The sequence below is a fragment of the Eulemur rufifrons genome, chromosome 15 (assembly GCF_041146395.1).
Source record: "Eulemur rufifrons isolate Redbay chromosome 15, OSU_ERuf_1, whole genome shotgun sequence".
NCBI lineage: Eukaryota > Metazoa > Chordata > Mammalia > Primates > Lemuridae > Eulemur > Eulemur rufifrons.
Genome location: NC_090997.1, coordinates 8183209 through 8210435, shown reverse-complemented (window position 1 = coordinate 8210435; position 27227 = coordinate 8183209). Strand labels below are relative to the sequence as shown.

The 27227-nt window shown below is 36.8% G+C and overlaps 1 protein-coding gene across 3 annotated transcripts in view; it reads left to right on the top strand.

Moving 5' to 3' along the window:
* Positions 1 to 27227, top strand: part of BTBD9 (BTB domain containing 9) — a 386775-nt gene that overhangs the window by 46815 nt on the left and 312733 nt on the right. For all 3 annotated transcript variants that reach the window (XM_069487430.1, XM_069487432.1, XM_069487431.1), the window contains exons 5-6: positions 5361 to 5580; positions 8692 to 8811. In XM_069487430.1, coding sequence (XP_069343531.1) covers positions 5361 to 5580; positions 8692 to 8811 — 340 coding nt within the window. The remainder of the gene's footprint in view (positions 1 to 5360; positions 5581 to 8691; positions 8812 to 27227) is intronic.

Here is a 27227-nt window from a genome sequence, read left to right as displayed (position 1 = left end):
GTTATCTAAACATTCATATCATTATTTTCTTTAATCAGATTTCTTCACTGTTAGAAAAAAAGGATCTAAAATTTCAGAGCTGATTTGGAAAGATAGGTCTGCTTATTTTGAAATTATTGACAGAATTTTTTGTTGTTCTTCCCTGGGTATAGGTTCTGTGTCTTTGGGGACTTCTCATGAAATGTAGAAAGGTTCTATCTTGATGCTGAGACATAGACACTAATGCTTTTTCTTTCTTTGAGTTCATTATCATTGGTTACTGGAAAGTTTAATTCTTAAAGATGCATACCCTGAGGCTTTTACTAAATCAAAGAGAGTTTTTTCCCCCCTTTAAGAAAGAAAAGACCACTGTCTAGGGGATGGATACGCTTGAAACTCTGATGGGGGGGAGGGGGGCAAGGGCAATATACGTAACCTAAACTTTTGTACCCCCATAATATGCTGAAATAAAAAAAAATAATAAAAAAAATTTTTAAGCCAAAAAAAAAAAGAAAAAAGAGGATTCAAAAAGTGTTTTTAACTTACCTGTGATGATTGGTCTTTCTGGAAGGTAGTTTAGACTAGTTTTATGCATATATAATTATGAGCATTCTTGTGTACAGTTGGGGAAAGAGAATTAACTTTTTAATAAAGTTTTTTTTCCTTAAGATATTTGAACTACTTGTACCATGTTAAGACCTTTAGCTTTATCTTAGTTGTGGAGATATTTCTGTTTTGAAGTTTAGTGCTTTTTCTATTAAGGCTGAGTTATACTTTGTTTTGTACATCTCAGATTTTAAACTGGGAAAGAACAGTAATTTCTTGTTTCTGCATGTTTATAGTAGGGAGCATATAAGAAATTCTATCCTCACGATTTCCTTATTGAGTAAAAGTCAATCTGTTCATAGGACTGCTAAATTAAATTATTGGTTTGTGTGTCTGTGTGTGTATGTGTTTGTATGTGTTTAAATCTGTCCTTTTTATCCTGTACTTATTCCTGTAGTTTCCATTCCTCAGACTGAGAAGCTTGCCACTGTGGTATTATCATTGTTGGTTTATTTGCCTAGACTCCTACTAGACTGAGCTTCTGGAGGCCTGTAATTATGTATTTTTGTCTGTGTTTTTCCAGCACCTAGCACAGTGCCTGAATCTAGACTTTTTTTTTTTTTTTTAAATAAACGAGTGACTGAATGAATCCATCCCTTGGTTCTAAACTAGACTTTAAATTTGTCTCACCTGTCATATAAAAACAGTAATAACAGTAACGAACCTTTAATACTTTGAAAACTCTTTGACTTTTAATACTATTGTGTTTTGCCAACTGTAGGAAAATCTCATCTCTAAAGTAGGGGGTTTATAAATCATCTCTAATAAGTTTTCCTCCGTGGAGGCATTTAATGTCTATATATGTGCTCTTGTCTCATTAGATGGTAAGCTCCAGAAGGTTGAGTCTAGTACAGTGACCAGCACATAGGAGGCAGCTTGGGACATTTTTCTTGTTTGAATGAGTTGGCTGACGGCCCTTTCAGCTCTGTGGTCTTTCCAAGCAACTTTCCTAAATTACCAAGTAAAATCGGGGCCAGAGCTGGACCGAAGTGCTGGTCTTGTGTCTCTCGAGGGGAGTGGTGTTCCAGAGGTTCTCCTGCCTGGCTTTTCTATCTCCATTCTGTGGTGTGTCTGAGTACCCATACTGTCCAATGTGGAAAGGAGGCCTGCAGAGAATGAGGACAATGGGGAAAGTTAAGGTATGATAGGAGTAATTGAGAAAGTCATTTGTAATGCCAGGGTTTTTGGGGAATATTCACAGGAAAAGAGGATCCATACATTCTTTGGGGAAGTCAGGGTAGGGAGTAGAAGATGATTTAAGTGACAGAATTGGGTAAGTAGATTGTAGTGGGCAGAGAACTAAGTCTGGATCCTAATAATCCATCAAGGTGAATTCAACCATCTCAATCTACATGTAATAGAGAGTTTGATAAAAGATGATTAAGAACATAAAGCAATGAAAGAAAAAAACAGGGTAATCAACCCAGCACCACTCAGATTTTGGGCCTCTGTAACTGGGGGCAGTTCCTCCTTCATTTCTCCTTAGTTTTTCTTTCTACTAATTGGCTTGTTTCTACCTAGCTGTAGAGCTTCAAAGCTTAATTTTTTTCCTTAATGTTTGTAAAATGTATTAAAAATTACAAGTGTAAAAATATTATGATTGTCATTTGCTATCTTGTTTAATCCCTACAACTTTGTATATTTTGAGAGCTCTTTACTGATAAACAGACACAGGCACTGAGAATATTTATGGTTTGAATCATTTTATTATGATTTGAATTTTCTCATGATCACTCTTCCTATTAAATTCATCACTTAATTATAGATTTTACAAAAAGCGTTTGCAGTTGTATTTTTATCCAGTGAGATACTCAAATTATAGTTGCCATAAGAGAATTTCCACTTGTATAAATGTTCACCATTTTGAAGTGAAAGATATTCTCAGGGAATGAATCTGTATCAAGAATTGTTAGAAAAGTTCTCAAGTACTCTTGACGTAAACTTCAAAAGAAGACTTAAACTTGTGATAGAAATTTTATTTCCATTTTAGACTGTAGTTGCAGTCACTTGAAATTCTTGTGCTTAGTATGTTATTCCCTAGCTTGATAAACTTCAGTGCTTAAGAAGCTTATATTTAGAGAAAATCAAAAGGTGACATTAGTTTATAAATCTGAAAGCTTGATGTTCCCCTTTGGCTTAGTCCTGACTCCTGGCGTCAGAACTGGCGGAGAGAGTTCCAGGGGTCAGCAGCAGCAGACTTTGTTCCTCCATATTTTATACCTAACAAGAAGGGAAAAAATGTTTATGTTTACCAAGTCGTTATGTATCAGTGATGCCTGAAAGACACAGATTGGAAGTTTTTGTTTGCTTGCTTGCTTGTAAAGGGCTTCATCTCTAGATTGGAGGCCTCAGGAGGAGAGGGCCTATCTCTGTTGAGTTCACTAAGTCCCTCCCAATGCCTCACACAGTACCTGGTACAGATCGAGTCCTCAGAAGGTGCTTTTTGACTGAATGAATGCTTTATACTTACATCATACTTTAGCATATATTATTTGTAGTGTAATTTTTACAGTAACCCTGTGAGGTGGGTTGGGCAAAGTATTATTTTTAGATGAGAAGACAGATTCAGAGAGACTAAAAGACCTCACTCAGGGGTAGTGAGTGATAATGCCTGAGTTTTAAACTTGGTTTGTTTCACTTAAAGTACAACTTTTTTTTTCCACTCTACCAGACTATCGGTTTCTTTCCTGTGGGTCTTAGGCAACCTTAGAGGGAAGTGGGTGTTAGAGGGGAAAGGTATGTTCATCCCTCAGAAACCCTTCATGAGGGAGGTTGCAAAGCATTGTGTTATTATAAAAACAGGGCCCCTGGAGACAACTGCTTGGGTTCTAATCTCAGCTCTGCTAGTTGCTAGCTATGGTACCTTGGGCAAATAAGTACATCTGACATTTCTCTGCCTCTACTTCTCATCTGCAAAATGGACATAAGAGTAGTACTGTACTGAAAGTATTATCATGAGGAGTAAATCAAAGGAATTAATATTTGCAATAATATACATTATGTAAGATTTGTTAAATAGGAAGACTGTAGGTGATTATCACAAGCTACTAGAACTTAGAAAGTTATAAATCTATAGCATTTAAACTTCTGGTGGTAAGAAGTTGAGCGTGACTAGGATTGTTTTGTTTTTGCTGAGTTGTCTCAGTCTTTTGCTAGTTAACTGAACCCCACCCCAGCTTCCATTTTTCAGCTGCATTTATTGTCCTCTTCTGGAGCCACTCTCTTTACCTGTCTTCATTTGAAATTAAAATTTTCTTTTTCCAAAAAATCTGCAGTGATGAATTACTTACCATCTTTTTCCCTGAGAGCCTGATTATAGCTCACACTTTGCACTATTCAAATCACACAGCCAAGATGTATGTGTTCTGTGAGAATCCAGTATTTATTTATAGTCTGTAAACTTGCATAGTTCTCTTACTGTTGTGTACTTTTTTTTTTTTTTTTTTTTTTTTTGAGACAGAGTCTCACTCTGTTGCCCAGGCTAGAGTGAGTGCCGTGGCGTCAGCCCAGCTCACAGCAACCTCAAACTCCTGGGCTCAAGCGATCCTCCTGTCTCAGCCTCCCGAGTAGCTGGGACTACAGGCATGCACCACCATGCCCGGCTAATTTTTTCTATATATGTATTTTTTTAGCTGTCCATATAATTTCTTTCTATTTTTAGTAGAGATGGGGTCTCACTCTTGCTCAGGCTGGTCTCGAACTCCTGAGCTCAAACAATCCGCCCACCTCGGCCTCCCAGAGAGCTAGGATTACAGGCGTGAGCCACCGCGCCCGGCCTGTTGTGTACTTTTTAATATATGTTTGGTAATAGTAATGGCTATATTTTTTTAGAGCTTACTATGTGCTTTACAGGCATCATCTCATTTCATCCTTAAAACAAACAAACAAAAACACCTGGGGGATAGATACGGCCCTGTTGAGAAATTGAAGTTTAGAGAGGATAACTTCTCCAAAGTGATACACCTAATTAAACATGGAGCCACTGTTTAAACTCTGACTCTTCAAAGTCTTAACATTATTCAGCCTCTCGTCTCTCCATGGAGAGTGTGTTTTAGAGTGTTAGTACCTGGAGGACAGAGTCCAGATCTGTGAAGCAGAATTTGCATCTAGGCCTTCCCAGGGATAATTGGCACTTAATAAATCTAATGTTGGAGAGGGAGGGGATTTATTAATGACCACAATACTGATTTTGATGACAGACTGAATTTTTATTTTTAAAAATTCTTAAGTGAAGAAAAAATGTATCTTCTTTTAAACATAATCTTTTTCTTTAAGCTATATTGATTCTGCAGTCCATGTATAACTAACAGCTATGCCATATTGGAACCTTTTCTTTCTGTTGTCAGATGTCTGACCTGTTTGCTTTGCTTTTGTACATTGTCCTCAGTCCAGATGGCCAGTACAGGTCATCTTACATGCTATTTTTGTTCAGTAGATATTAAATTAAAGCTACTAATAGAATGAACTCAGCAGAGCTGATTTGTTTGTCCTAGTACGTGCTTTTTTTTTAGTATTATTAACTTTTAAAAAATAACATTAGTCCCTAGGTACTTTTGTGGCTGTGATAGTGACATTAAATTTAAACTCTAAGTGGTGTCTTAATCCTCATAGACATTCCGTATTGTCTATCCCCATAAACTTGCCTATGCCATTTTTAAATTAAATGCAAATACTGGAATCAACTGTAGAATTCTAAAATTTAATTTTTTTCCCCCAAAATGTAGAATAACTTAGTAAGTAACCATTAACCTTGCTTTTTCTGTTTTTAACTGTAGTACCAGAAGAAAACATTGCAACCATGAAGTATGGAGCCCAGGTTGTTAAAGGGGAGCTGAAGTCTGCCTTATTAGATGGTGACACTCAAAATTATGATTTGGATCATGGATTTTCTAGGCACCCAATCGATGATGACTGCCGTTCAGGCATCGAAATTAAGCTAGGTCAGCCATCCATTATCAATCACATACGGATACTCCTGTGGGACCGGGACAGCCGGTGAGTCGTTAGCATGACAACCTAGGTTTGTGGTCATCTATTTCGGTTTTACAGATTTTGATGGTTTGTTTCTTTGTGATCACTCTGTTATTTCTCTTGAAGGTTAGTTCTGGGGAAAGAGTTAAAAGATATTTTTTAAAAAAATAAATAACTTTTTTTTGTTTTTTTCTGCTAATAAAAGTAATGAATATGTGTTTATTGTAGAAAATATAGAAAAGCACATAGAAGAAAATAAAAATTTCTAGTAAATAAAAATTGTTAATAATCTCACCACCTGTTATCAGTCTTTGTATATGTCTGATTAGCTGTTTTTATTTAAGTAGAGACATACAGAGAACAGAAACCTATATAAACATAGTTTTATAAAATAAAGATTACATGTACAAAAAGCTAACTTCATTTTATAATTTATGCATTGTGAACATTCTACCCTTTTAAAAATACTCCTCTAAAATGTTATTTTTAATAGTTATCTGGTATTCTACCATATAGGTTAACATTATTTATTTGCTTGATTCATTACTTTTGGATACTGTAACTTTCTTTTTCTTTTTGTGAGATGGGTCTCCCTCTGTTGCCCAGGCTGGAGGGCAGTGGCACAGTCATAGCTCACTGCAGCCTCAAACTCCCGGGCTCAAGGGATCCTCTTGTTTTAGCCACCCGAGTATCTGGTATTACAGGTGTGGGCCACCATGCCTGGCTATGTTTCTAAGTTTTTCAGTTTTTTTTTTCAGATATGGGTTCTTGCCATGTTACTCAGGGTGGTCTTGAACTCCTGACCTCAGGTGGTCCTGAGCCTCCCGAGCCACTGGGATTACAGGTGTGAGCCACTGTGCCCATCTGTTATAACTTTTTAGATGCATTTTATCCTATGGATGAAGAGAAAATTTGTCTTTTAGTGTGTGGATAGACATCATCCTCAAAACAGATTTTTGAAAAAATGTGATGGGCTTCAGCCTGGGAACCCACTCAATTTCTCAGTGGCTTCAGGATGCTGCCTTCCTTCTAGCACTGTGTTACTTTCACCCACTGTCACTTCCAGGTCCATCCGTGATGGCAGTAGTACCAGAGCAGTATGAGGGACCAAGAACTGAACTGCCTCCTGTACTATTGTTTATCATTGACCTAGACCCTCCATACCCAGAAACTAGAGACTGTTCATGCCTCTGTAGGTCTGGGCCTGAAGGGCTTAATAGTAATGGTGACAATGCCCTGCAGACTTTACAAGGTAATGTGTTTCTCTTGTCAGCACCACCGGCCACTCCCCTGGCCTTTTACACCATTTGAGCCAAGTATGAGGGAAGTCAGCATTTCCCACGTGCATGGGTACTTTCGGTCCCCAGGTTACTCTCCCTGTTTCCTTTTTTTATTAAGAATACATTTCCTGGTATATATATTTTTGGATATATGATGTTTAATTGGCAAAGTGGAGCTAATTCACATATCTCATTTCCAAGAGTCTCTGATTAATAAGAGTATAATAATAATACTTATATAGTACTTTCATTACTTTTATATGGTAGGCATTGTTCTAAAAGCTTCACATATTTCACTCATTTAATTAATAATGAAATTAGTATAAAAATAATAAAAGAAAAGGTTAGTCTGTTTTAAACTGAAAGTAGTTATCATTTCTAGGATGTTAAATATTTATAGGCCACTTTGTTTTAGTGTGTACGTTACATTCACAGGGGACTTAACTTTACCGCATAACTGTTCTTTTCTCACAGAAATTGTTATCATTCTAAGCAAAGGTGAAAAATTCAGAATCTTAAGCCAAAAAGATTCTGATATGTTGTAAAATTATATCCTGCATTACTGATAACCCAGAGAGGTTCAATAAAAGGTTATAACCAGTTTGAGACTGAGCGATAAAATGAATGGGAGTGAGGGGACAGTAGAAAATGAGGGGATGACACAAAATAAGCTGACCTTTTCTGGCCACAACTGTGGGTTGCAGGCTGACATTTATGGTCACCTAAATCTTCCGAGATTGTTCCTGTTGATATTACAGTAAAGCAATAACTGCATCTCAAATTTAAATTTGGTTCATGACAGAGGAATATAGATTTGTTGAGTATGGGACCAGCATGAAATGGTCCAGGGTAGCTGGCTAGAGGAAGATGATAGGCTGTTTTCATTACTGCCAGATTATTAGCTGGCAGTTTTAAGTTGTACCCAAAAGAAGCATGCATTATCTCTTCACCCATGTGATTTGTTTTTTTTGCAGACTGCTTGTATGTGTGGGATGGGAGGAGACTGAGAAGTAGCAGGAGACAAGCTGGCCTCTGTGGGGAACCATTCCAAGTTGGCCTTCCTCCTGAGAGGGGAGGTGGAGGACATTGCCGGGGAAGGGATGGGGAGAAGGCCTGCCTCTTCCTTGCCTATTTTCTGTTCTTTCCCTTTCTCATGGCTTTATTAATCTGCTAATGTGGTATGGGAAAGGCATCTGGCCATGTTTGAAAAGGAGCCAATGTTTTGTGTGCCTGATAAGTGCCAAGCACTGTGCTAGACCCTGGGGATATTAAGATAAATATGGTATGGTCCTTGTCTCAAGCAGTTTATTATTTGATAAGGCAGACACACAAGCTGAGAGATAATTTCAATGCGTTGTGGGTGAATGCTACAATAGAGGCATGTATACAGCTTTCATTGTTATCTGAATTTGTGCAGAAAATACAATTATTGGCCAGGCATGGTGGCTAACGTCTATAATCCTAGCACTCTGGGATGCAGAGGTGGGAGGATCGCTTGAGCTCAGGAGTTCGAGACCAGCCTGAGCAAGAGCGAGACCCTGTCTCTACTAAAAGTAGAAAAATTAGCCAGGTGTGGTGACGTGATGCTGTAATCCCAGCTACTTGGGAGGCTGAGACAGGAGGATCGCTTGAGCCCAGGAGTTTGAGGTTGCTGTGAGTTAGGCTGATGCCACGGCACTCTAGCCCAGGTGACAGAGTGAGACTACTTCTCAAAACAAAAACAAAAACAAAAAGTCAAATAAGAAAATACAATTATCGAATTCTCTATTTTTCTGTAGCTTTTAACATTTTTTAAAAGTATAGCTTTGTATTATTTTAATATGTTTTTTTCCTGTTTTTTCCTTTTGATTGACAGGTCTTATTCATACTTCATTGAAGTATCAATGGATGAACTTGATTGGATCAGAGTGATAGATCATTCTCAATATCTGTGTCGTTCTTGGCAAAAGTTATATTTTCCAGCCCGTGTCTGCAGGTTAGTTCTTGTGGTTAATAATTTTGATTTTTATGTAAGGAGATTTGGACTTTGGGAAGCAAGTTGCATTTTTCTATCTCATGGAAGAAGAGTTTTTCAGGGTATCAACTTCCAAATACATCCCAAGTAAAAAACTTAGGGAAAATATGGAAAATTATATGTCTTAATATTTAGAGCATATTGTGGAACTATTTGTCCAAAATGTTTTGTTTCATATATTTGTAATAGAAATGTGAATGAATAAGAAAGGACATTTGAGAAGTGCAAATGGTTTTAAAACTCCATGCTATACATTGAAAGGAGAATTATTGTTAGCGGGTATGTTCTTCTCATGAAAGCCATGAAAGATATTCCGGAGGCTTCCCTGGCAATGCCTAGGGCCAGGAGAAGAGTTTTGAATGGCAGTGTGCATGTTTTTCTCTAGGTCAGTGGTTATCAGATGGAGTTTGAGAGAACAGGTGTTTCATGTGGGGTTGGGTTTGGGACAAGGAAGGCTTAGCTGTTGGGGCTCCAGGCTCACACTCTCCCTTCAACCAGAGCATCTCTGCTTTTATTGTTGTTATGTATTGCAGCCTCAGCTAAGATTGTTTGTAAAAAATATCAAAGAGCTACCGTTCTAATACTTCATGTTCTCCCTTTAGGAATAAGCCATCATTTAAACTTTTCAATGAAATTCTATAAAACATATATGAATTAATGAATTTCAGAGTTGGGAAAGGTGGTTAAAGGCCCTGAAATTCTGTTTTTTTCCTTAAAGTCAAAGATCAAAGACAGAAAGTGATTGGTTCATTTACTCAGGTGTGCAGGAAGAAAAGGGACAGGATATGGTGGGTGTAGGCAGAGAAGAATGTGTAGCTGGCCCTTCACCCACTCCCCTCCCCACCCTCACCCATGACCCCGCCTGACCTCCCACTGTGGCTGATTTGGAGCAGATGGGGATGCCCCAAGCACTTATTCTCTTGTTCAGAAGTCACCCTTGTACTTGTGAAACTCATGGTCTAACAGCATAAGCCCAAATTCTTACCTCCACCAGGAACTCCACAATACCTTTCAGCCTCTGGCACAGTAAAGAATGTTGCCTACATTTTTTTTTTTATTATGGATATGCGTGGACATAATATTGTTACCCAGGGATCCTCTTGTGTGAAAATGAAGAGAATCAATTTCATTTCCCCATAGAGAGACTAAAGTATCTCAGGTCTGGCGGTTGCTCTTTTATCAGAGGAGTTTTGAATGGATTAAAATGAGAGGGACAAGAAATTGAGTGAAGATTTCATATCTCACAACTGCCTAGGGATACTTTGAGAGTGACAGAGGGGCCCCCACTTGGAGGAGGAGATTGAGTCTGCATTGACTCAGGTTGTTACTGTTGTATGGGATTAGAAAACAGGCAGCATAACAATCAGAGCATCTGATATGGGCTGAAGGACTTCAGGTTTGCATTTAATTTGAAATAACAGGAACATGACTTCTGGAATGAATCATTATGAATATATAATAATATCAGCCATGATAGTCTGTGTGCTTTACCCACCTGAAAGCTCCTGTTGTATGTCTGGAGGGAGATATGCATCTTTAGTCATGATCCTTGGCTTTTAGAAAATACTTCCCCTATATTTAGTAATGAGCATTATTTATACTTCTCTTTCCATATTTTGTTAATCTTATCTGGCCTTGACTTTGTTGGTGTAGTTTTTATGTGTTTGGAGCCTGGCTGTATTCATGATGGTAGTTGTCTTGGTATAATCAGCTTTTAATTCTGATTTAGAAAAACTGAGCAAAGGTGGTGTCACAGATAGTGAGAACAGGAAAAGGAAGGAATCTTGATATTCATGTTAGAAAAATTAAAAAAAATTTATAACCACTTTAACTTATATTAATTACTACTTCCTTCATAAACTACCTTTTGCACTAGGTTAGAATTTTGGTAGTATTTTAAAATGAACCTAAGAATAAGTATCTATTGATTATTCAAGGATGGCTTGGTGTTTCTTATCTTCACAATCATTTATTGACTACCTAAGCAATGTTCTAAATACACGTCTTCCAGGAACTTCACTGGGCAAATAAATACTTTATTTTCTTAGCATGTAAGTGTTTAATTTGCATGTTTGTATGTCACCTTTGTTCTTTAGTGTCCCTTGTGTGTTTGTCTTGCCTCTGACAGTAATGTGACAAGCTCTTGGAGGCAAGGAGTATAAATTCTGATCTTTCGGTGTTCTTTTTTTTTTTTTTTTTTTTGAGACAGTGTCTTGCTCTGTTGCCTGGGTTAGACTGCAGGGGCATCATCATAGCTTACTGCAAACTCAAATTCCTGGGCTCGAGCTATCCTCCTGCCTCAGTCTCCCAAGTAGCTCAGACTATAGGTGCTTGCCACCATGCCCAGCTACTTATTCTATTTTTTGTAGAGACAGGGTCTCGCTCTTGCTCAGGGTGTTCTCAAACTCCTGGCCTCTAGTGATCCTCCCACCTTAGCCTCCTAAAGTGCGTGAGCCACTGTGCCTGGCCTAATCTTTTAGTATTCTTGCATGATACTCAGACTGTGACCTTGTATGCTGTAGGTACTCTATAAATGTTACATGGATTTTGTGGTATCAAGGCACTGACTGTATTATTGATTTAACCTTAATATGCACATATATTTACCTCTGGCATGGTAAATGGTTCTGAACTGTTTACAAAGGTTACTTTGGTTTTTTTTTCAGGAAACTGAACTTTGAGGTTAATCCCGAGGGATATGAGTGTCATATATTGATGAAAGATTACATCTAATACATTCGCAAAAGAAGAGATATTCTATGAATTGGGGAATGTGAGATTACCCAGTCCTGTCTCTGCATTTAGGCTACACTGCATATGAATTAGCATTGTATAGTAGAAAAACTATGGGCTGTGGAGTTAGATAGAGCTCTTCTCAAATCCTGGTTTCACCTCATACTTGTATTGTGATAAAATTGTGCCTCCTTGAGCCCTGGTATCTAAACCCATAAAGAACAGGAATAATGACACCCTCTTCATGTTTGATGTGACAGTTAGATGACATACTGCATTTACAAGTACTTAGCACAGTGCCTGGCTGAAAATAGAGGCTTAATAAATAGCAGTTGTTTGAGTTATTTTTTCCTAATTTTGGAGACTCCCAACTGGTGTATGACCGTCAGAGAAAAAGAGTTATCCCTTCCATCTTCTTTGGCCATAGCGGCTCCCACTATGAGGACACTGTTTCTTACGTCTGAACTTAGTCTTCTTGCTACTTTTCCACATTGCCAGTCCATGCATAGCAATCCAAAACGTGCCTTACACAGTGTTCTTTATCTTAATAACCTGCCTGTTTTTGTATGTTTCTAGCAGTTTTTATATACTTTGATTTTGGTAAAACATCTTTTTATTTTGGCAAAATATATATAACATAAAGTTTGCCATTAATTTCTCGTGTGGAATGAAATTCAGTCAGCTTTCACCTGGCCAAGACAGTGGCTCTTATCTGGTGGCCATAAGGATCAATTCAGGCTTCAAAGCCAGAGTAGTTGTTCCATCCGTAGCAGTGAATGGAGGGAAATGATCTGCTCTTTCTGGATTCTTTTTAGGAATGCTTATGGGTTAAGTGGGGACTGCTTTATGTAGCCAAAAGTTTAGACCAATCACCTCCCTCGGCTCCTAACTAGGGATGAAGAAAAGTGACTCATCAATTCATGTCCAGTCTTTCATATGCTCTCAGAACCATGCTGAGTCAGTCTTCTCTTTGTCAGTCTTCTCTTTCTCAGAAAAGGAAATTTCTGCTTTACCCATAATCTGCAACCTTCAAATTGCCTTCTTAGCTATCTATAATAGTAAGCTCTTTCCTAGTCCTTTCCACAGTTTTTCTTAGATGGTGGAGCTCAGGGCTGAACAGAAAACGCTAGTAAGGAGTGGCGAATGTTGAGTACCCTAGGGATGCTTTTTAAAATTCCTGACTGTTTCTCAACTTGGTGCTGTTAATTTGGCAACCATATAATATTGCTGGAATATGAGAAGACTTGAGAACATAGATGTGATTCGGTAGAGGTGGCTTCAAAGTGTGCATATGACTCATGGTTGGAATTACAAGTGTGATCTTGGTGTAAAACCTGGGCGTTGAGGGATAAGAATAGCAGGACCAAAAGCAGAGTTTTCAAGGATTTTCCTGTGGGGAGAGGAAAGAAAAGAATAGGTGGCAGAGGTATTTACCTCAGGGGCTGGCCGGAGAGATTAGAGGAAGATTCAGAGGATCACAGTTTACTGAAGACAAGGCCAGAAAGGGTGTCGAGAAGGGTGCAACTTCACAAGTAACAATGTGGCACAGGAGGGATCAACTTGGTTAACACAAAACTGGATTTCTTTCTTTCCTTCCTGTTGTTTTTAATCATCAAAATGGAAAAGTCTCATTATAAAATTATAGCATATATTTTAAATATTGATAAAATTTGCCCTCTGGAAATGTTCCCAATTTCTACCAATTGCACATAAAAATTCCTTTCTCTGAACTCTTACCAATGCAGGCATTGTTAACATTTTGCCAATATAATTTATGACTTGTAAAAAAGTCTTATTTTGCTTTGAATTTCTTTGATTATCAGTGAGTTAAAGTATCTTTTAATACTGGCCACTTGTTTTTTCTTATTTATTAAAAGCCTGTTTTTGTCTTCTGTATATTTTTTTCTGAGATGATTATCTTTCTCTTTTTGTCTTGTGAAAACTTTATATTGATACATTGATACATTTGTGTTTATGTGACATTATCCTTTTGCCTGTCATGTATTGTGTAAAATTTGTTATTAGTTTTTAGTGTTTTATTGGATTTTATGCCATATAGAGTTTTATTTTTTAAAAAATGTAGTCAAATCTGTCAGTCTTTTTATGATTTCTGGTTTGGTATTATGTTTAAAAGAGTACTCCTCACTCCAATATTAAAGAATGTTATATTTTCATATATTTTTTCTACCACTTATTTTAGTATTTGTATCTAAATATTTAATCCAGTCAGAATAATTTTCATGTATCTTTTCAGGCAGGGATAGTCAGTTGACTAAAATCATTTATCCAATAATCATTTTTTACCACACCAATATGAATGGCCATCTTTATCATGAGCTGAATTCTAGCGTGTGCTGAATTCTAGCATGTGCTCCGCTCTGTCCCAGTGATTTGACTCCTGCTGGAAGTGTTTTAATGAGTATAGTTTTCCTTCCCTCCTTTTTTCTTCTTTTCCTAGAATGAGAAATTGTTATGTGCCAAATGTGTCATAGAAAAAAAGGTGTCATGGAGTATCTGTCAGCCTCTCTTCCGGCCACAGGGGTCACATTAGAGGCTGTAAGTGATGATAAACATCTCACTAGAGTGGTTCTCTTTTCACTTACAACAAGAAATTTAGGCATGCTTCACCAGCTAAGGAAACAGATTTCTCTTTATTTAGTCATCTGTTTATTCATTCTTCACTCATTCAACAAATAAGCACCTGCTTTGTTCTATGTATTGTACTTGATACTGAGGTCAGGACACTGAATAAGACTGCCAGGGTTTCTGCTCTCATGGAATTTGAGAGAAACAAATAAAAACAAACAAACAGTCAAGAACACATCAGGTAATTATAAGTGTTGTGAAGATGGTACTATGATAGTGACTGGGGTCAGGGGAGGGGGGTTGCTATTTTAAATAGGGTAGTTGGGGAAGGCTACAGAGGGGAGGTAGGTGTTTTAGGCTGAGATGAAGGGAGTGACATTTTCTGGTCATTGTTTTAGATATTTAGGATTTTTTTGGTGTACATTGAATGTTATTCGGGAATAGCTGGTCTACTGCAGGAGGCCTCATTAGATGAATAGTAAAACTGTACTGTTTTTTGGTATAAGGCACTTTAATCTCTTTTATTGCTACCATACATTCCAGGTCTCCCCTCATTCCTGCCGTCATTAGATACAGCATAATTTTTTTCACCCATTCTCTTTAGATTATAGTACCTACACACTGCTATAGATCTATGAGACATAAAACAAATGAGGAAATAAGCATTGCTATTTATGGAAGCATTCTTTCCCTACCATATTAACATTGTATAAAAGCATGTATGTCTTCTCTCTTTTCTCTTTTGTTCCCCCACCCACCTCCCATAACTGAGTATGGATATATTTATTTAATTTTAAAGGCAGACACTTTTATATTATTCAGTGGTTCACCAGAATGCTTTAGAATCATAGCTAGAATTATGTTGAGGCTTTAATGTCTTCATGTGATTGGAGAGCTTCATAGTTCAAAAAGATGCCTTATTCAGATGTAAAATAAACAGGAATAGGTTCACTATAAAAAAGCAATTGCTTTAGTTCATACGTAGTTTGAGTTGTCCCTCTACTTACCACTTTGATATTATAATTGGACTAGCATAGAGCAAACCCTGCATACAGAGGAACATTTTCTTCTAAGAATGCAAAGCAAAATGTAGCCACATGGTGTCACTAAATTATAACATTTTTACTTGAAGCCAAAGAAAATTTGAAAATTGCTTTTTTGCAAAACCATATTTAAATATAAATTGTTCTGAAGTCTGTGATTTGTGAAATAACGTGTGAAACTATTTGTACTATTTAAGTCTTTCTACTGATGTGGAGCATTAATTATGCCCAATGTCCATAGATGTACATTTGGGTGCTATCTAGCTCTTGAGTCATCATCTGCAAAGCGTAGGGGATCTGTGTGCTTCTATAGTACAGTTATTCAGTTTCATGTAAATAAGGTTTTTTTTTTTAACCTTCCTTTGGGATTTTGAAATAAATAGAAGAGTAACTCAAAGGAAATAGGAGGTAGATTCTCTAAATATTTATAAGGAATGAGAAAACAGAAGAAAGGAGGAATGAGGATAAAGAGAAACAAGGTTACAGAACCTCAGGGGTGGGATAGGAAGGGAACAGTCTAATATTTATTAAGCATCTTCTATGGGCCAGGCACATATCATTACGTTATGTGATTTTCACAATAGCCCTATGAGAAAAAAAACCACTTCCTTCACTTTGCAAATGAGGAAATCGAGTCTTAGAAAAGCTAAATTTGCAACCAGGTCTGTCTGACTCCTCATTATATTGCTGCTGCAGGAATTGAGGTAAAGAAATAGCTCTGCTTTAGAGTGGGAGGAGGAGATATGGAACCCAGAAGCGGCTTTTGCTGTCTCTTTGAGAGAAGCAGTTTCTAGGAATGCTGTAGGACAAGGCCTGCCGTGGCCAAATTCTTCTAGTACTGATCACGGCCGCCCAGACTCCAAGCACATGTATACTAATAATGATGATGAACAATTGGGGAAGTTTTGTTTTTAAACATGCTCCAAAGAGAGTGCAGCAATCCTTTATGTAGGTGTGTTTTGTCAGTTTGTCAATAGAGCTTTGAGTTTCCCTGCCCCTTAGTTCCCCGTAAGATCATATACAATTATTATAGAGTTAACCTGATGTTTTTAACTCCTAGTTTGTTTTGCTTCAGCTGTGTTTAGAAACAAGTTACATATATCATGAAATTTCTCTTCACAAAATCTCTTCACATCTTGAGTCACTCTTTTTTTAGTTGAGAAATTTTCTATTATTTTTACCTAGAATCCTCTTATGAGGGGGAAAAACACAGCAAAACAAAAACCCAAAAACTACTGTGTTTTATGTTCAGTAAGACCTTTGAGAAATGGCTGTTTATGCTTAAGTTACTCAATTGAATCTAGCCTTTTTTAAAATTTTGTTTAAAGGATAATAACATGTTGAGCTTCTTTTGTATGTAGTGGGGGGATTGGGACATGAGAAAATAGAACAAAGTTGTCCTTTTCCTTTGCATTTTATTTTATAATTTTAGAATATAAATTGGTATCTTAATAAGCCTGTTGCATGAGATGATGTTGATAACACTAATAGCCTGTTATTATTACCACAAACAGCTATTGTCTCCTTTTCATTCTAGAAGAGCAAGAACTATATTTGGTTTTGCTAACAGTTGCTTCCCTAGCAGTTAGGCCCAGGATTAAGTTCAGCTAGCACCTTCCTAGGTGATCATTAAACATCCTTTTTCTCATGCTTTTCTTCTTCTCAAATCTACTTTATTACTTATAGGATTTATTCATTCAGACATTCACTCAACAAACATTTATTGAACATCTGCTATATTGCAGGCACCTACTTTAGGTGGTAGGCATGAAAGGATGAACAAGACACAATTGCTGTTCTCAAGAATTTCATGATATAATGGGGATGACTTCTTTCTAAAAATTGATAAAGTAAAATATGGTAAGTGCAATAATAAAGATTATATATAGGATATCCAGGAGCATAGTTATTAGGGATCCTACTGAAGAGAAGATTTGAACTGAGTCTTAAAGGACCAAGGGATTGTGTAGGCAAAATAAGGAATAAAGGATGTTCTGTGTATTCAGGGCACTTAGAAAAGGTAGACTCTGCATTGGACTTGGCCAAATCTAAACCTTTCTCAAAGCTCTCCCTCATTGGATCCTTCTGCTTTTATAGCTTTATCCTTGGTTCTTACGAAGAATGCCTTTTTTTGTCTCACTATTCAAAATTGTCTGTTTACCCTCTACCCACCCATACCTCCTACCTATGTCCCTAAGCTCAGAGAACATACATGAGTAACAATCTTCTCTCGCTATGTTACCTTGATAGCTGTGCCAGGTATCTGGGACTGACTTGGTTTTAGGTAAAGCTACTTTTTAAAAAATTTCTTTCAACAAGATTAAAAGACTCCCTGTGAAGAACTGTAAATTAGATTGTCACAGTGAATAGTAAAAATTCCCAAGAAGTTAGGAAAAGTCCTTTTTTCAGAGCCAGGACTTGAGCGAGTATGTCTTTTGCTTAGAAAAATAATACATTTTCATAGGTATTTCATTGTTGGGTACAGTTACATATGAGGAAATGAACATTAGTGTATCAGTTTTCCTATTCAGGATCTCCTTGAGGACTCTGTTTTGATGTACTGCAGTTTCTCCCGACATTTATGAAACTAAGAAACCTTAGCCAGGAAGCCAGTTTCTGAGCTATGAGGCCTGGGACTTGGCTCTATCAAGTAGAAAGCAAGGAACAGAGACAAAAGTGAGCTAGTGAGCTGGAAATGGGAACCCAGGAATTAATGGAACTGGTAGGGACTGGTAGGGAACTGGTAGGAAAACCTTTCCAGGACCTTCAATCCAGCTTCTGGAGGAAAAAAGAAAATGTTACCAGTAGAATAAAGCTTCATTTGACTTTGCTTTTTGGAAGACCCAAGAATATGGAGAAACACTAGATATTGTAGGTAAACAAACAAACAAACTTGGACACAGACTTATTTCTGGATTACAGAGTCATTTTCCTATCCTGCTTATTTTTAGAAATGGTACTCTAAAGAAGATATTTGTTAAGTAGTTAATAATTCTCTCACTGGAGAGTTAGGCCTATGTATATTCAAATTTCACCCCACACTGCCTAGCAGTGATTGCTCTGACCTTTCATAGCATTTATTGCCCAATTAGCCATTAGTTATATATCTTGTATGCTTTTCTAATTATTTTATGGTTCCTGGACCTTGCTTTATATTCCTTAGGTAGTAGTTGCTCATCAGATATCTTGTCGAATCTCATTAGGCCTCTAACATCTCTGAATGCAGGGGCCTGTATAATAATCGATTTTTCTGGAAAATATCCTTTTAACACTGCTATTTTTTCCAGTGTTAGAAGGAAATACTAGGAAACAAGATTTTATAATATTTCTTTCTGCAGAAAATATGTTTAAAGAGAACTGTGAGTACAAATCCCATGGTTAATAAAATCATCAGAGCTTTCTCAGTGATCATTATAAATGGTACACATTCCCTAGATCAGGGTGTTTTCTGTGGATACAAGGTTAGCTCAGGGGAGAGTAGACCAGAAGTAAAACCAGATTGCTTGTCGGCTGCCAGAAATTCTGGGCAGAGGGCCAGGCTTGGTTCACCTTCTAAAAATTCATCTCCAGTATGAAAATGGAGGGCTTGATCTCTGCAAGGAATGGTGGTAGCATGAACACTTGGACTTCCTTTAGCCCAAAGTGCTTTATTGATGCGAAGAAAGGTGGGGGAGCTGATCGGAGTGGACTGGTGGCTTTGACCTCTTTTAAAAGCTGTAATATTTTCTTTAGCAGCCTCACTTCATTATGTTTCAAATTATAATTTCATAAGTTAATAATTGTTCTTCCAAATAATGTGGGTCATATGTACACATGAATATGTTCTGCCTGATAGGAAGCTATAGGTTTAATTTCTAATAGTCATAGAAATTCTGTGCACATTATGAAGCTATTAAGATGTAACAGCTGTTTTAGTTCATCTCACTCTGTAAAGGAAATGTGATGCAGACTGAAATGATCAGTAATTATGTATTTTGAAAGCTAAACCTCCAGTTATAGAAAGAGCTGATTTACACATTAGATACTGATAAAACTATAGTATGCCATGAGTTTCAAAGTTAGTGTTATATCCTGCCTAAGACTATGAAAGAGAATCTGTGCCAAAAGACATTTTTCCTTCTTTGAAATCCTCTTGTGCGTTGCCCATTGTCATTTTGGAGTTGCAAATCAACAGTAATGAAAAACTGCTTGATATTTTTCTAAAGAAAAAAATTAGAAGGACTGTTAGAGGGAGTAGGATTTAGAAGGATTTTATTTTATGTCTGTTGATCAGTGACTACCATCTGCCTCCCATTTAATGTTGTAGAAGCATGCATGCGTTTCCCAGTTCTGAACAGATGATGCACATGCTTTGTTGAGATATATGTGTATTCTGGATGTGTGTGTGTGTATATATACCTACAGTGCTTAAAATCACACTTGAAGTGTAAAACAGATAATGAGTCTCCATTTTGGGCTCATTTGCATTTTCAGCTCTTATACACAAAACAAAAGACTACAATGACACTGATTTTCTTTTCTCCTTTAGAATCAGCACTAACCACCTGTCAACAAATATTTTGATTAAACACTTTTCTTTATTGGGGAACTTTGGGGCACATTCTTTGTATAAACATATTGTTTTCTTTGATTTCAAGGGACATATTTTCAGTATGATTCATGGATATATCACACCGGTAAGCTGTCATGCACAAAATATATTTTTCTCTGTAAACTTCCTTTTTACCATTGATTTCTCTAGGGCAAAAATATGGGTAAGAAACAATACTCCAATATTTGCTTGAAATAAAGATGGTGAATGTGTAATAAGCCTGCTTTAAGTGAACTGAAAGATTCATAAACTTGACTTTTCCAAAAAATTTTTAAAGAAGATTTTAACAGTTCCTCTAATACATTTACAATATAATTTGACTATGGAAATTTTGTTAGTATAAATATTTTGACATATATTCATATATTTTATCAATATGTTCTAGTCTTCTGTGTGAAATCATACATAAACATGTTATTTACAAAAATGGTGTATATGTAGTATGTGCTATTTTGAAACCTTAAACATATATCTTTATATTCATTGTGGCTGTCATTCAATATTGGTACATAAAAATCTGCTTTATCCTTTTTAACAATAGCACAGTATTATAAATGCACTGTTATTTACCCAACCAGTTCCCTATTGAGGGACCTTTAGAATGTTTCCTGTTTTGCTATTGTAGAACAATGTAGTCTTTGCCCACTTATCTGATTATCTGTAAACATGCAGAGTCAAAGGATTATAATAATCCTAAAATGTGAAACATTTTACTAAATGCTATCCAAAAGCATTGTACCAGTTTATTCCCATCAGTGTATGATAGTACCTATTTCTTCACATCTTTATCAACAATGGGCATTATCATTATTTTTAATCTTTGTTGAACTGATAAGCAAACCATGGTCTCTCGTTTGTTTTATTGTATAGATTTTTGATTATCTGTATTTGTAAAATTAAATAACTGTGCATCTGTTTATTGGTAGGCATCTACATTTTCATGGAAAAGATGAAAGTTAAGTTAGCTTCAAGGATGTGTTAAGTTTTTATTAGAGAGCTTTTCCTGTGAGGTCCTCTAGGATTGTGGTTCTCAACTAGGGGTAATTTTGCCCCCCACCCCAGGGGACATTTGGCAATGTCTGGAGACATTTTTGAGGGGAGGGGAACTACTGGTATCTAGTGGGTAGAAGGCAGGGATGCTGCTAAACATCCTGCAACAGGACAGCTCCCTGCAACAAAGAATCATCCAGCCCAAAATGTCAGTAGTGCCAAGGTTGAGAAACCCTGTTGGAAAAGGTTGCAGTAATCCCGTTAGTGAAGGGGGCTTGAATTAGAGTGTCTTTGATTAAAATGGAGAAAGGTAATAGCTGTGAAAGACGTTTCAAAAGAAAAACCAGTTAAACTTTGTGACTAATGGAATATAGAGAAAAAACACGAAGTTGCATCAAAGAGAGTTTTGAAGTTTGGAACCTTATGTAGCTGGGAAATGGGATAATACTGGTAAACAGGAATTGTGAAGGAGTCAGTTTGAACTAGTTGCAGGATTATTATTTAATAAAAAATGGTGACATTCTTTGTTATTTTGTCTGCTTTGCTGTTGTATAGTGAGATTCTAATTTTATGCTTGGGGACTGGATTGTGTTGGATTTTGGTTTATAAACTCTCTAACTAGTACCAAACATTTGGTCTCAGTTTCCTCTTTCTGAAATGTTCTTCCCTCATATCCACTCCTGAAATCCTATCTGTTCATTTAGCAAGCTGAAATGCTTCCTCTATGAAATTTTTGATCTCCCAAATGAAATGAAAGTATTTTTTCCCCATTTATTCAACAAATATTAATACTTATTGAGTTCTATGCTAGGTACTAGAGCTACAGTAGAGAGTTTTGAACACACATCCCCAGGCCTTACAGAGTTTATATAGTTTAGTAGGAGAGTCAGATATTAAACAAAATAATTACTGGTAAAGGAAAAATTAGAAACTGTTATAAATGTAGAGAAGGAAAAGCACAAGTGGTCAGTAAGGATATAAAAGGGGAATACAATTTAAAGTGGAGAGTCAAGGGATGTCTTTTAGGGAAGAGATATTTAAGTACAGACCTAAGTGATGATTAGGCGTTAGATAGGCAGAGACAAAAGGGGAAAGCATTTGGAGCAGAGACAGATAGGAAAACCTCCCAGGAGGAAAGAGCTTGGCCTGTTTTAGGAAATGAAAAGAAGTCATTGTGGCTGCAGAGTGACTGCTGGGATAAAGGGAAGAGGTAGGCAATGACCAGGTTGTTCAGGGTTGGGGGTTGGGAGGCACATTAAAGAGCTAGTAGCAGTCTGTCAAAAGCGCTATCCCTGGGAAGGGTGTTAAGCAAGAATGTGACATAATCTGACCTTGTCTCCTTTGTGGAGAATGGATTGAGGTGGGTGGGAGCGGGAAGCAGGGGGATAAGTTGGGAGACCTGTGCTGAAGTGCAGAGGAGGTGTGGTAGTTGCATGTGTAAAGGTAGTGGCAGTGGAGTTAGAAATGAGTGGATTTGAGATGTGTTCTTCAGCTTTTGAGACTTCCAAGGAGCATTGTTGGATATACAGGCTTGGGGCTGAAAAAGGAGGTCTGGGCTAGAAATAGAAGCTTAAGGGAAGTTATCATAGAGAATGATAGGAATCGATTAGATCCAAAAGAGATAGAATGTGATAGAGTATGGAGAAAGAAGAAAAAAAGACCTAGAACTGAGTCTGATGTGCTCCAAAATTTGCTCAAGTAGAAGAGAAGAAGGAATAGCCAGCAAAAGAAGGATAAGCAAGAAAGTGTGGTTTCTAGAAGGATAGGCAGGTCCATGATGCCAGATGTTGCTGAGAGGTCAAGCAGATGAGGAATGGGGATTGTCCCCTGGCCGTTGCAACGGAGTGTGCTGTTCACCTTGGCAGCAGTAGTTTTACCGATATAATAGGGGTGGAAGTGAGATTAGAGTGGGTTAAAGAAGGAAGTGTGTACTTAATAATAATAAAATTAAACATACACATGCCCATTGAGCCAGCAATGCCCCTGTTGGTAAAATTCATTCAAAGAAAATATGTATGTAAAGATGCTTATTGAGGCATTGTTTATAATGTCAAAAAACTGAAAACTACCCAAATGACTGTCAATAAGGGAGTTAAAACAAAAAAGAATTAATTATATCCGTATGAATTGACCTAGAGGGATTTCCATAAAAATTGTTTGATGAATAACACATATTGCAGATAGTATTAATTATGCTTAAAAATTTGTCAGTAATCAAACTGCCTTACCTATGTATATAAATGTTTGTATGGATTTATATGAGAACAGAAAATGGTGTGGAAGGATACACACCAAACTTTAATGTTGATTACTTTAGGAAAATGAGGATAGGGCATGAAAAAGAGGAAGATCGTATTAGGTTTTTATTTATCTTTTGTTGTACTTGCTATAACATTGTTTTTTTTTAAATTAAATAGGGAGTTGAAATTGTAAAAACAAAAGGTTTTGGGAAATGGAGAAAGAAAGAATAGATAACTTTTATGAGAAACTTTGCTGTGAAGGTGAATAAAGATGCAGTGTGGAAGCCAGAAATACCTGTGCTTTTTAAAGATGAGAGGTACTAACTAAAGCATGTTTGAAAGCCGATTAAAAGGATCCAGGAGGAAGAGGTCGAAAGACAGCCAATGTAATGAGACATATCTTCATTTTGTGGAATAAGAGGACAGGAAGAATATTAAATTTTTATATTATGATGACTTGGGTTTCCCTATGCAGCATTTGGGACTGCAAAGCATATGTTTTAAAATGTGCCCTACAGAATTTGGGTCTGAAGGAGTCTGACTCACATCTTGATCTTTGGAAGATTTTTTTTTTAAAACAAAAATTATTGACATTTTATTTTGAAAATGAGGTGTTGTGGGGTGTTGATAATAAGGATGCCTTATACTACTAGGTGCTTTTACAGAAGTTATTTTTTTTTTTTTTTGGTTACTCTTTTAGACTCCTTCTTACTCTTGGGGATAGGCTTTACTATTCTCATTTCACACAGCTTCAGGAAGGTTAAGTACTTTGTTTAAGATTTCAAAACCAGAAAGGTCTGTGACTCTAACCCCAGATATGTTGAGCTTCACAGTCAGTTATATTATGCAGTGTTACCAATTCACATGTTGAAATAACTTTCTCCCCCTTATTTGTAAAGCTTCGGAGATACGTGGTTGCTCTAGGACCTCATTGTTTTGGGGGAAGTTTTGTTTATAATATTGGCTTTATCAAGGGATTTTGACAAAGTCCGCAAAGTGATATCCTAATATCACTGTTTATTTATGGACAGGTAGAGCCTTATCAAAGACTTTTGAAGGCTTATATATTGGCATAATGCCTGGAAGAAGGAGGAAAGTTATTTTTTATTAGCTAAGATGGTTTATAAGACAGGCCATGCCCACAATTACCAGACATTTTCAGTATTTCATTTGGTGTTACCTGGGAGGTATTATTGTCCAGCTGCTGTATGTCACAAATGAAGAAACTGAGACCTAGAGACCATAATGAACTTAAGTCACACAACTAGAACATAACAGCTGGGATTGAAGCTTAGGTACGTCTGACTCTAAAGGTGTCTTTTCTATCTCTGTTTATCATCTTGTGACATTATCTTTGTTTTTTGTGAGGCTTCAAAGATAAAAAAAAAATTATTGTTTTGGACTTCAGGATTCTGAAGTAACAGCTTTTACTGCAAGGTGATCAAATTCTCTGTCTCTGCCTCTCTTATACACACACACTTTATAGGACAATATCCACATGCCTTGTATCTTTTAATCTTCTAAAAGCATTTAGTAACTTCGGTAGGTCTGGAATCTGGCAGTTGCCAGGTGTACATTTGGATGCTTAAATTGGTAAGTGGACATAATAATTTTGCTGCTGTGGTTAGTGAATGGTGCTAGATTGAAATCATTTTCATTATCAAAGAGTGAGATTCATACTAGGTATCGTTTTAGTCAGTCTATTTGTACTCTGATGATAGGGCATGCAGAAAGGCAGTATGGACGTGTAGAATGTTAGGATATGCCTCTGGGATATGCATCTAGTGCCCTGAGAAACTTTTCCAATTCCTGAAGACAGAGGCATTTCTATGTTGACTGTGGCCTTTCATATATGGTGCCCTTGTTATCTGAGTATTTGTTATCTCATGCCTTGCAGTCTTGAAGGTTACACAGGGAAACAGAAGTAATCATAGTATAAAAATGTCCACTAATGAACTGTCCACGTGTAAAATTAGTTCCCACTCAAACATTCATCCCTGATGAATACTCTCCCTGCCCATCCCATTAGTTATAGTGTCTCACTGATTATTGGGAAGATTTAAAATTAGTGTATTCAATTGCAAAGTTAAATTTTGCAAAAATACAGGAAATAACGATTTCATGAAATCAAGAAAAGTGAGGTTGAAGAAGTGCCAGACTCACATATGAAGCCATTAGCAAATAAAATTCTGGCAGTATTAGACTAGTAAACAGTCAAAAAAGAGAAAACTCACCCAAATGATGACATGGTAGGCATTTTAAGAGAAGAATCTATTAAAAATTAAATTCCATTAATGACATCCAGATATTTTTGGAAGAATATCGCTCACTATAATTGTGCTGAGAAAGTTAGAAAATGTTAGAAAAACTGTACTAAAAAGTATCTAACAAATGTTTATTACTACGTCTATTTAGGTTAGCACATGGTTGCATTTAGTATTTAAATTTTTAAAATTTGGTTAAATAGAAAATAAAATATGCTTATCTTTAATCTCAATTTTTAACTTCATGAAACCCTTTTTCCACATTTGCTAAGAAATGTTGCTCCCTATTTTAACTGAATTTACTTTAAATGTCCTTTCTCAGATAACTGTTGCCCTGGAATAAGGAGAACCTCCTGTAATGGGTTGTGTACTTGTCTTTATCCATCTGTCTTCCCTCTACAGTTTTGCTGGTAATGAACAGCAGCAACACACATTGGCTTGGAGGGATAGAGACAGGTGTGACTCATCTTGAGTAAAATTGTCTTTTAACCAGCGAGGCAAAGAAACAGAACCTTGGTGAGCAATAGTCTGTTCTAGAAGAATGGCTAACCAGCAGATTATACTTTTATCTTGGAGAAAGGACTCAAGGTCACTCATTAAATCAAAAAGCATTACATAAATAAAGATTTCCAGTTTGGAGGTGTTTGAGGGGAATGTAGCAATGTTGTTTTTGAAGTCTTTGTTTCTATTCAGTAGCATTACCCGTACCTTTGATGTTACTCAGATTCCAAGATGAATACATTTTGGAGCTTCCTAATCCATTTGAAAAGAAAAACGTGTTTGTAACTTTACCAGCCTTAATTTGGCCCACTGGTAGACTTGGCAGGCTCAGCTGCAGCAGCAAGAGTAGCCTCTGATGTGCCCTGCTGGCTGCTTTCACTGCAGCTGAGGTGAAGCCCATTATTTCTGGGGATGACATTCCTTTTTGGATTTTTTTTTTTTTTTTTTTTAAGTCTTAGTGTCTGGGGAATACCCCAAGGTTGTGGTGGTGTCAGAGAATTCAGTATTTTGGGGTTTTGAAATATGTGAAAAGAACGTATATCAGTTGAAACTATAATGCACGGTTGATTTTCTGGTAACTTCCAATAGCATGCAAGCCCTGTTCTAACAAAATCAAAAGATTGTTTTTTTGAGACTTAAAGTAAATGTACACCTTAAAGCCATTTTCTAAATAGAGCTCATTTTTTTATAACTCACATTTGCATTCATGCTTCCCTTGAATTTAGGCCAGAATATTTATCTGCAATTTAAGTAGCAACATGTTAGTTAAGTGCTTGATTTAAAGTAGCTGGCATTTCAATTTATTTTTCTTTATTGGAAAAGTTCGTCCCTCTGAGAGGGGTTGAATTAGTCAATGTGTAGTTTAGATAAGTCCTTTGATCTGGGGACAAAACATTCACAGGATTTGTGGAGCCGTCTATAACACCTGTCTGATGGGCACATCAAGAATGTCTTAATAGTTGTGAGATTGCTTTTCACTGAAAAGTATGATGTGTGACTGTCCACCTCCTCCGTTTTATGGCAAATCATGTAGTGTGTATATCATGCTAACCATAAATCTTTATGTTTGTCCTAGGATTTTACTCTGAGATTTACTTTCTTATAAGCTGAAAAGGTTCAATACCATATGGTTTTTTTTTTATTATTACGATCAAGAATATATTGTCATTAAAATGTTGGTGACACCAAGACAACTAAATTAGTAAATAGTATATTTTGTTGAATGTCTTCTATGCATGTGGTATTAAAAACATTGTGGAGGTATACTGGACCCAGAACTTCCTCTTCCCAATGGCTTAGTAATCAGTCCTAGATCTTTTAAGGTGTATCATTTAGTTAGATTACTAATGGGAAGTGTTGCCATTATCTCTGTCTTTTCAAGGGTGGAAGGACTATTTCTGTTGGCTCTGGCTCTTATGGCAGACAGTAT